The sequence below is a fragment of the Vicia villosa genome, linkage group LG6, assembly GCF_029867415.1.
Source record: "Vicia villosa cultivar HV-30 ecotype Madison, WI linkage group LG6, Vvil1.0, whole genome shotgun sequence".
Lineage (NCBI taxonomy): Eukaryota > Viridiplantae > Streptophyta > Magnoliopsida > Fabales > Fabaceae > Vicia > Vicia villosa.
In genome coordinates, this window is record NC_081185.1 from 61,257,600 (window position 1) to 61,268,948 (window position 11,349).

At 35.8% G+C, this 11,349-nt stretch overlaps 1 protein-coding gene across 1 annotated transcript; it reads left to right on the forward strand.

Annotated features, from left to right (window-relative positions):
- Positions 1-279: 279 nt before the first annotated feature.
- LOC131609196 (pectinesterase-like) lies at positions 280-2,269 on the forward strand. The gene is made up of 2 exons (XM_058880851.1): positions 280-1,303; positions 1,399-2,269. Exons 1-2 carry the CDS (start codon positions 337-339, stop codon positions 2,091-2,093), a joined length of 1,662 nt encoding a protein of 553 aa, XP_058736834.1. The 5' UTR covers positions 280-336; the 3' UTR covers positions 2,094-2,269.
- The last annotated feature ends 9,080 nt before the right edge of the window (positions 2,270-11,349 follow it).

Consider the following 11,349-nt stretch of genomic DNA (forward strand, 5'->3'; position numbering starts at 1 on the left):
TTAGGTGAAATCATGCCAGTCTTATTTCAAAAATAATGTGACTCACTTGAATTTTAACCGATAAGAAAGTGAGTATTAAAAATATGGTTTTAAAGTAAGTGTTCTTAGGACTACATTCCCTCATTAGTCAAAAATAAACGTTGCTTTATCAAAATATTTTGATTAATTCTAAACACCCTAAACCCTAAACAATTGTAAAAATAATTGAAAAACACTAGCACCGTCGGATTTGTAATCCTTTTCTTCACTATTGAATATTATTTTGTCTATAAATTAGTTGGATGAAATAAACAAAGATCATAGTGAGCAACCAGTACTACTAGCTAACTTATCAGTATGGCTACCCAAGAAGCTTTGCTAGACAAGCCTCGAAAATCCATTCCCAAAACATTTTGGTTAATCCTCTCTTTAGTTGCTATTGTAAGCTCATCAGCCATTATTGTTTCTCAACTCAACAAACCCATCTCTTTCCTCCACCTCTCATCAGCTCCCAATATGTGTGAGCATGCTCTTGATACAGAATCATGTTTAACTCATGTATCAGAAGCAGTTCAAGGCCCAACCTTGGCTAACACAAAAGACCACAAGTTGAGCACACTCATATCCTTATTAACCAAGTCCACCACACACATTCAAGAAGCCATGAACAAAGCTAATGTTATAAAAAGCCGAGTTAACAGCGGCAGAGAGGAAAATGCTTTGAATGACTGTGAGCAACTAATGAACTTGTCCATGGAGAGAGTTTGGGACTCAGTGATGACTCTAACAAAAGATAACATGGACTCACAGCAAGACGCACACACATGGCTAAGTAGTGTGCTCACCAACCACGTAACTTGCTTGGATGGATTACAAGGAACAACTCGGGCGGTTATGGAAAGTGACATTCAGGACTTAATATCAAGAGCCAGGTCTTCTCTGGCCGTGCTTGTTTCCGTTTTACCTAAAACGAGTAACGACGAATTTGTTGACGAATCAATGAACGGTGAGTTTCCCACATGGGTAATGAATAAGGATAGAAGGCTTTTGGAGTCTTCAGGTGGGGACATAAAGGCCAATGTTGTGGTGGCTAAAGATGGGAGCGGTAACTTCAAAACTGTGGCTGAGGCTGTGGCATCTGCACCAGACAAAGGTAAGACACGGTATGTTATCTATGTGAAAAGGGGAATCTACAAAGAGAAGGTAGAAATCGGTAAGAAAAAGACGAATGTGATGCTCGTTGGTGATGGTATGGATGCAACAATAATCACTGGCAGCTTGAATGCTATCGATATAAACAGCACCTTCAGATCTGCAACTGTTGGTATGGATTTTCATTTTCCCCTTGTCTCTATTTATTTACCAATTCCATTTTAGTGAGACGGATTTTTATTCGTGTATAAATTGGTTTTTTTGTAGCTGCTGTTGGGGATGGGTTTATAGCTCAGGACATTGGATTCCAAAACACGGCAGGCCCAGAGAAGCACCAGGCAGTTGCTCTCCGTGTCGGTTCTGATCAATCTGTCATCAACCGCTGTCGCATTGACGCATTTCAAGACACTCTCTACGCACACTCCAACCGACAGTTTTACCGCGAATGCTTCATTACTGGTACTATTGATTTTATCTTTGGAAACGCAGCTGTCGTGATCCAGAAGAGCAAAATCGTGGCCCGAAAGCCCATGAGCAACCAAAAAAACATGGTGACAGCCCAAGGTCGAACAGACCCAAACCAGAACACTGCAACTTCAATTCAGCAGTGTGACATAATACCAAGCACGGACCTCATACCTGTCCTAGACTCCATTAAGACTTACTTAGGCCGCCCGTGGAAAAACTACTCCAGGACTGTTGTGATGCAGTCCTTGATAGGCAACCACATCGACCCAACGGGATGGGCCGAATGGAATGAGACGACTAAGGGCTTTCTCAAAACATTGTATTATGGAGAGTACCAGAACAGTGGGCCCGGTGCTGGTACCGGCAAAAGAGTGAATTGGCCTGGCTATCATGTCCTAAATACTGCAGAGGCAACTATGTTTACAGTTGCAGAGATCATCCAAGGTAATGTTTGGCTGAAGAACAAAGGGGTGGCCTATATCGAAGGCCTGTAGAAATGGGATGCTTTGGCAAGCGTCTACTACTATGTTTTAGATGTTTTGCAGAAATAAATTGTAAGATTATGCTCTATGGCAGGATGTTACAATAGTCTTCTATTGCTGTTGTAATGAATGCCTCATGATGAATAAATTATTATGCATAAATTATATAATATCCTAATCAGCTTTAACTTTGTTTCATGAATCAAATATAAAAACACAAGCTATTAATATTTGAAGACCAAAATGAGCAAGTATAAAAACTATAAAAGATGATAAGAGCAGTGTTAACGTTGCTACATAATATACATACCCAGTCCATTTGAGTAATAAAATACTAACCTGTAAAAAATGGAATCATTTGAAACTTTGGCTAAGTGTGAATGCAATTTTTTTCTCTCTAAGTTTATTTCTTCTTGCAATGAAAGCTACGATGTTTCTGCTTTTCAGAAACAATAGAGAAAGTAGTTTCATAATTAAACACTATATAATACCTGACATCTCTGAAAAAAAATTGCATTTGTCTCCGTCCAAAACAACCTCAGATATTAGTATGATTACATATAACTTATTCATTTGTTTTCAAATTATTACGAGTGTGTCTGTGTCGTGTGTGTCGGTGCTTCATATATTGAACACAATCAAAGGTATCCATGAGACTGAGGGACATTTCTTCACATTCAAACTATATGATTTTTTTTTTAAAATTAATTACTTACGAGGACCTACCACAGGGTAAAAACCTACATGATTCTATAAAAAAAACCACTTTCAAAATCAAACAAAATCACTTATTCCATATTTAGGTAAAAAAAGGTAAACAAGAAAAGAGGGTTAAATCAACAGAAAGTCAGTAAATCAAAGAAGATATCTTCACTTTGCAATGCCCAGAAATGGAGATCGATAAAGTTGCTCTGAAATAAAAGATTTTTGGTTCTCTGAAGAGAGCATGAGGAGAATAGAAAGAAATTTTTTTCTTTCCATTTAGAGTGTGACGGTCGGAGAATGAGAAGCGGTGGTCGACGACAAGATTCGCCGAAACAAAAATCCGTTCGGTTCATTAGGAAGGCCGTGAGATGGGAATAACAAAAATGGGATTGATTTCACAATCAGAGATGGTGATGGTCGTATATTGGGTGGAGACAGTGATTGCGGCGGACTAGAGTTAGGAGGAAGGAAAGAGATACAAGAAGAGAGGGAGACTGTATGGAGATGAAGATAGAGAAAGTATTGTATTGAATTTCAGAATTAGTTTTACTTGGTAAAAGGTGTTCTCTTCATTTTGAATGTTCCATACAACCATTGTGCCACTTTGATGCATTGAGTAATATGATTGGTCAAAGAAATTACATTTAGTCAATTACATTCATGGGTATAATAAAGTGTAAATAAATTTGTTAAGAGAGGGTAATTTAGAGAGTGAAGGCAAACAATCTAAAGCAGCTAGTGCTTGAACAGAAACTTGAAACTCAACATAATGTTTACTGAAGTCCCTTAGAAAGCTGTCCCATACAGCTGGACAGGAAATAGTAAGCTTCATGTTCGCCAAGATGTAGTCGATAAATCAGCAGAAATTCCATAAGGACAAATATAAATAAATACATACACAGGCCCAATTTTATACCTAGATTCCCTGAGGTAGTGGCCTAAATACATACATTGTATAAGGTACCATTTTTCTTGTATCTATTCTTTAATTAAACTCATCATTTTCTTTGTTGCACAAACTTTCTTCCTAAGCCAGCTGCTCACCTTCTATCAAGTTTAATAAAACAGGGTTAAAATGTGAAAACCAAACCAATACTGATAGACACTATATGACAATGGTAGTTAATTCTTGCAAACCATGCAATAAAATTATATCACTTTTAATTCACTTGAACCATCAAAAGCACAATGTAAAGAAAATCAAGAGCAAGTTCTTACACTTATTTTGCATTGAGCAAATTCTTACACTTATTTTGCAAATCATGAATTTGCATGATTATATGAATTTTCGGTTACTTAAAATAACATAAAATAAGCATGTAATGCTACCAAGGTAGGGTATTGGTTTACATGTATATAAATTTGTATTAACAATTATGAACTGGCATAAATTTACCTTCTACAAATATGATTCAGACATATGCGAGAATCAAACAGATGCGCCATGTCAGGAACTACAAAGCCAGTGGTATGTATAGAGTTGAGAGTGGGACAACATTGATTTCAAAGATCAAAGGAACATTATATCAAGTACATGGAGGACACAAAAGTAATAAAAATAAACTGGTCTATAAAGATAAATTGATTTTACCATAGTTGTTTTTCTCTGTCTGTTAAAATTAATCTGTTGTAATCCCCTTTATCTTTAGTAAACATTATGAAAGAAGTGTAACCATCACATTATAATTATTGTCTTTATTTAGATTTATGGTAGAGTTGTATCGTTAACATTGAAAGAACCAAAGAGTCCTCATATTGATTATCAACCTATTGTATTCTTTATAAGTTTCCTTCAAGCCTATATAAAGGCTTTGTAATGCTAAGTTGATAGCAAGAAGTGTGTGGTACATTCAATAAAAATAGATTTTTTCAATGGTTATCCACCAATAGAAATATAGTGCAAAAAGTAACGAAAAAATAGTTTTTCTCTACAGAATCCTGGAACATTATAATTTACAACATACCACCTCTAGAATACCACCTACAAAGTGGTATCAAAGCTGCAAATCTCTACAGCTGCAGTAAAAATAACAAAACTTATGGCTTCCATAAACAACTCTTCCGTAAATTACAGCAATGTCAAAGTTCCTTTATTTGAAGGAGAGAACTATGATTTCTAGGCCGCTAAAATGGAGACTCTATTCACATCTTTGGATGTTATAGAGTATGTCCAAAATGGGTATGAAGAATAAGCGCCAACAAAGGCTAAAAAATCAAAAGAAAAGGCTGAAGAATCAAGCCAATGACTTGAAGAGTTGAAGAAGAAGAAGAAGAAGAAGAAGAAGAAGAAGAAGATCACAGATGTTGGAGTTCTCGGGATGATTCAAAGAGGAGTCTCTCTATCCATTTTCACAAGGATTGAGAGCAAAAACATTAAAGGAAGCATGTAATATTCTACAACAAGAGTTTCAAAGAGAATCAAAGGTGCGAACTGTGAAGCTTCAATCTCTTAAGAGAGATTATGAAATTGAAAGGATGAAGGAGAATGAGAGCCTGAACGAATACTTCAACAGACTCTCTGAGTTGGTGAATTAGATGAAGTTGCATGGTGATACGATAGAAGATTGCAGAATTATTGACAAAATTATGATCAGTTTGACAATAAGATTTGACCAAATGGTGGCGTGATAGAAGAAACCAAGGATCTATCAACCATGACTGTTCAAGGGTTGATGGGATCTTTGAGATCCTATGAGCAAAGGATGTTACGAAATTATGAAAAATCAATTGAGAGTTCTTTTCAATCTAAACTCAACATTCATCCCAACAATGGTGAAAATAAGCCCTAAATACAAACTAGAGGTGAGTCTTCTAGAGGTGGCAGATTTGGAAGAGGCAGAGGTCGAAACTCACGTGGAAGATCTAGAAGAGGCGCAAACGGTGGAAGATGGAATGAAGCATGAAATGGTGCAAAATTTATAACAACACTCAAAACAAGAAAGATTGTTGGAACAAAGGCAAACCACAATGCCACAATTGCAAGAGATTCTGGCACCTTCTAAAAGGATTGTCCTCTTGGAAATCAGCAACATGCTTCGTACGCAGAAGGAGAATCTGATGAAGGGAATTTATTTTTTGCTTATAAAAAATAATTGCATCAAGAAGGTAAAAATGTTTGGTATTTGGACAGCGGTTGTAGCAACCATATGACCAGAAGGAAGCATTTATAAACATTGATTCTTCATTCGGCTCAAAAATTAAATTGGGCAATTGGGAACATGTCAAAGTGAAAGGGAAAGGAAGCATTGGAGTCACCACGAAACAAGGAAGCAAAGTCATACATGACACACTCTATGTGCCAAAATTAGACAAAAATTTGCTTAGAATTGGACAACTTCTGGAGCACGGCTAATCTCTAAACTTTGAGAATAGATAGTGCAAAATTTCTGACTTAGAAAGAAGAAGTTTTGTCATTGTGAAGATGACTAACAACAGGAGCTTTTCGCTATCTTTTAATCATGAGAAAAATGTAAGCATGATGGCCAGAGAAGAGAATGACTCATGTTTATGGCACAAGAAACTTGGGCATTTGAATTACGAAAGCCTCAAGTTACTCTATTAAAAGAAGACAGTGTATGGGCTGCCAAGAATCGAAGAAAAATCTGGTGTGTGCGAAGGTTGTGTGCTTGGCAAATACCACCAGCAACCATTTCCAAAGGAAGGTGGATGGAGAGTCAAACAAGTGTTGGAACTTGTACACACATATGTGTGTGGCCCTATGAATACTTTATCTCGTGGAAAAAATAGGTACTTTATCTTGTTTATTGACGACTTTACCCGCATGACTTGGGTATATTTCATGAGAGAAAAATTTGAAGCGTTTGTAATCTTTAAGAAATTTAAAGCATTAGTTAAAAAACAAAGTGGCGGATTTACAAAGATGCTGAAAAGTGATCGAGGGAAGGAATACACCTTAAATGAATTTCACAAATTTTGTGAAGATGAAGGTGTTGAAAAACAGCTCACTATTGGTTATACACCTCGGTGAAATGGTGTATCTGAAAGAAAGAACCAAACTATTATGGAGATGGCGAATTCTATGCTACTTGAGAAAGGTTTGTCTAAAACCTTTTGGCCCGAGGCTGTTAACATTGTTGTGTATTTGATGAACAGGTGTCCAACAAAGGCCGTGTGAAAAAAGACTCAATTTGAAGCTTGGAGTGGAAGAACACCGTCAGTGAATCATTTTAAAAATTTTAGGTATGTTTTCTATGCTCAAATTCCTAAACAAAAGAGGACAAAGCTGGAAGAAACAAGTGAAAGATGTGTCTTTATTGGCTATAGTCCCATGTCAAGGGGCTATAGACTTTACAACTTGAAGACAAACAAGGTGATCATTAGCCGAGATGTTGTATTTCAAAATAAATAATAATAGATTAATTAGCTTATTTTCTTCTTCGTCTCCGCTTCTTTAACCAAACATTTCTTCAACACTGCAATCGCATGCATAATGTGTCACAATTTGGGATTCTCCGATCTTTGGAATCCACAAGACAAGATAGAACATGTTTTCGAGTGGATGTCGGAGATGAGAGTGCGCATGAGAAAACGAAGGTGACGTTTAGAACACCGTCGTGGGATTGGTCGGAAACCGCGTTCTCCGGTGAGGGAGGTGTTCATGGTGAAATGTCATATCAAAATAGTTAAAATTGATTTTAATGGAATTTTATTTTAGTATAAGCACACCACTATTCATTTAAGCTTTTTTTTTTAAATTAATTAGTTACGAGCGACCGACCACATGTAAATTATAGGAAACAAAAATAGACATAATAAATAGTTGTGATACATCATATTTTAAAAAATTAACTAGTTACTTGTGAAGGCAAATCATAAATCGCTTATCATTCGTTATCGTTCCACAATCTTATATATTAAATAAGTTTTTGGTCCTTACAAGTAACTAGTTAATTTATCTTAAATCATGTGGTCGGTCGCTCGTATATAAGCACACCACTTTATGATTTGCCTTCACAAATAATAAGTTTTTGGTCCTTATAAATATCCCAGTTTTGGTTTTTAGTCTCTATAAAAATAAAATCGACTTTTAGTCCCTATAAAATTACTTTTGCACTCAATTTTAGTCCCCGACTTTTTTCTATAGGGACTAAAAGTAATTTTTGATAATTTTATAGGGACTAAAAATATATTTAACCCATCTAATAATTATATATTAATAAAAAATTAATATAATTTAAAATAAATTCAAAAACAATAAGTATGAATTCTTTTAAAATAAAACTTCAAAAAACTATTAAACAATATTAAGGAGAGTATAATAATAGAAACTTGTTAAAGAGAGTATTAATTTCTAGTGAATCCTAAATATTATATTATTATGCTCCCTTTACGTTGACTTATAATTTTTAATAATTATCATAACAATTCTTGTAAGAGAATTTGTTCTGTTGCAGAATCAGAAATGGAGAAGATAGTGAAAACTATGACAGAGCGAAGTTTTCTGAGCAATTTAGTGATGCAGCACCGTGAATCGGATGTTGCGATCATTATACTTCATGAATCGGAGACATTGATCTTGAATCAACATGATTAATCAATGTCGATCTTGAATCAACGTTGCTCATCTCTGATACAACGGATCAAAGGGGTATCAACATGGTTAGCACTCCAACGCCCAAGTCAGTTTAGGGTTTAAGATAATCGTAGTGAAACTGTTAGATCACGATTTTAACAATTTTTCCACCAAAGAAATTACCAGGTCGAGTCGCGGATCGGTACGCTTTCTTTAAGACGTTTCACGGTACTGCCAAAATTATGCTAAGCAACTCTTAATAACCACGACGCCTCCAGGATAAAACAACACAGTTCTATACTATACGATTACTACTTGCACGGTAGATAATCGGTTTAGAAATACACCTTCAGATGGTACTAGGACCATTCAAATATGGTATCAATACCATCTTAGTATCTGGTATAACGATCAGTCGTAGTAATTTCTCAAACCAAGAGAAATTTCAATAATTCTCTAAAGAGAATCCAATAAAAATTATACGTGATAATGTCTCAACTCAAACGAGGAGAAATTAACATTATTCTCTATGGAGAATTCAAGAAAGTACTCGGAAAATTCATCGAGTAGAAAGAAAGAAGGAGAAGTTGGCGCTTTGACAAATCGAAAGACGCGGAGTTATGAGAGTGAGGAAGGAAAAACTTAAAATAAGTTTTTGGTGTGTTTTGGAATGAAACATATGACTTCCTTATATAATAAAGTGAACTAGCCAAGATTTCTAGTCAAAGCGATGTGGGACTAAGGAATTTTTCCAACTAACATGGAATGTGGGACTTGACTTAATGAACTTTTTCAATTCATCTCCCTATATTGGAATACATGCATAATGTTTCAACAATCCCCCACTTGAATTTAAAACAGTGTTTCAGAAATAACGTTAGACGTTTCTAAGATTGTGCATAAACAGAGGTGTCTACGACTTGAACCTTTGCATAGCAAGTAGGATTCCGATTCAACAAGAGTGACATAATTATCTTGAACTCTATCTCAGACATCAAACTCGCACATAATCTTTTTTTAAGGTATATTCTAATAGCCCATGCTTTAATGGCCCTGCACGTGTATCCCGGTTTAGTGAAGGCTCTAGGAATTCTGCCTCGAAATTCCATAGGAATCGGCCTCAGTTCCACAATCACATAGGTAAGTGTATCAAGAGTACTCCTATAGCCTAGGTACTCACTCATATAGAGTATAAATCTCATTAAGAGTTTCTATTATCTCATCCTCTTATTACTTCAGAATTCATGCTTCTTTTATTTACTCTAGCATGATCGCCTCATATTACTCACAATTTGTTCTTACCCATTGAACCTATTTCTTGGGATCTCCAGTCATTTAGGTCGGGTTACCATCATGAGCAACTCATTTTTGTATAGGCATTAGTCCCATCTTTTTGGATGTATTATGGACTTTCTCTCTAGCTAACCCTTTCATCAAAGGATCTGCTAAGTTTTCATAAGTGCGTACATGATTCACTCTTATAGCTCTTTAGAGATACAATCTCTAAGGGTGTTGTGCTTTCTTCTTATTTGACGTCTTTTACCATTATAATAACGGTTCTCAATTTTTGCAATAGCCGCGGTACTATCGCAGTGGATCAACACAACTGGCATAGGTTTTTCCCATAAGGGAATCTCAGCTAGCAAGCATCTTAACCAACTTGCTTCTTCACTAGCATTTTCTAATGCTATCATTTCAGACTCCATCATAGACTGAGCCAGGATAGTCTGTTTCTTTGATTTCCAAGATACAGCTCCCCCAACTATGATGAATACATAGCCACTAGTAGCTTCGGAATCAACTGACATGGTATTCCAATCTGCATCACTGTATCCTTCAAGTACAACAGGAAATCTCTGATAAAGTAGGCCGATATCTATGGTCCTTTTAAGGTACCTCATGACTCGCTCAATAGCTTGACATTGCTCGTTGATCGGTCTACTCGTAAATCTGCATAACAATTCTACGACATATGCAATGTCGGGTCTAGTACAATCAGTGGCATACTTAAGAATGCCAATGATGCTCGTATACTCTGTTTGTCTTACACTTTCACAAGTGTTCTTAAACAATTTCACACTTGGATCATATGGTGTGCACACAGGTTTACAATCAAAGTATTTATATTTCTTTAAGATCTTCTCCACATAGTGTGATTGATCTAAAGAAATTCCTAGCTCGGATCTCGTGATCTTGATACCAAGAATCACACTCGTTTTTCTGAGATCTTTCATATCAAAGTTGTTGCAAAACAATGATTTCATAGCATTAACGGCCTGAATGTTTGATTCAAATATGAGTAGATCGTCTACAAATAGACATATGATAGTGCAGATGCGATTCTCAAATTTGTAATAAACGCATTTGTCACTTTCATTCACTTTATACCCATTCGATATCATTAAATTATCAAACTTTTCATGCCATTATTTAGGAGCTTGTTTTAATTCATACCAAAGAATTGTCTAACTTACAGACCTTGTTTTCTTATCCGTGTATCATAACTCCTTTCGATTGTTCCATATAGATTTCTTCTTCTAAGTCACCATTTAGAAAGGTTGTTTTTACATCCATTTGGTATACTATTAAGTTATAAATAGAAGCTACTGAAATAAGTACCCTAATGGATGTAAACCTGGTTACAGGAGAGAAGGTGTCGAAGAAATCTATATTTTCTCTATTTAAAAGCCTTGGCTACAAGGCAAGTCTTGTATTTATCAATAGTTCCATCAGATTTTAGTTTCTTTTTCAAAACCCATTTACAACCGATTGGTTTGCATCCAGGAGGCAAGTCTAATAAGTTCCAGGTCTTGTTAGACTTCAGAGAATCTATCTCATCATTAATAGCTTCTTGCCATAAGTCTGCATCCAGAGATGACAAAGCTTCTTGAAGATTTATTGGATCTTCTTCTATATTATAAGCCGCATAGTTAGGCACATAGTCTTTAGAGACTCTTACTTTTTTACTTTGTCGAAGTTCTATTTCTACATTTTCGTTGCTTTCTGTGCTTCTTATCACAAGAGTGTGAC

Coding starts and splice junctions, on each gene's coding strand:
- LOC131609196 (XM_058880851.1), top strand. CDS start 337: ATGGCTACCCAAGAAGCTTTGCTAGACAAGCCTCGAAAATCCATTCCC. Junction 1,304..1,398: donor CTTCAGATCTGCAACTGTTG/GTATGGATTTTC, acceptor GTTTTTTTGTAG/CTGCTGTTGGGGATGGGTTT.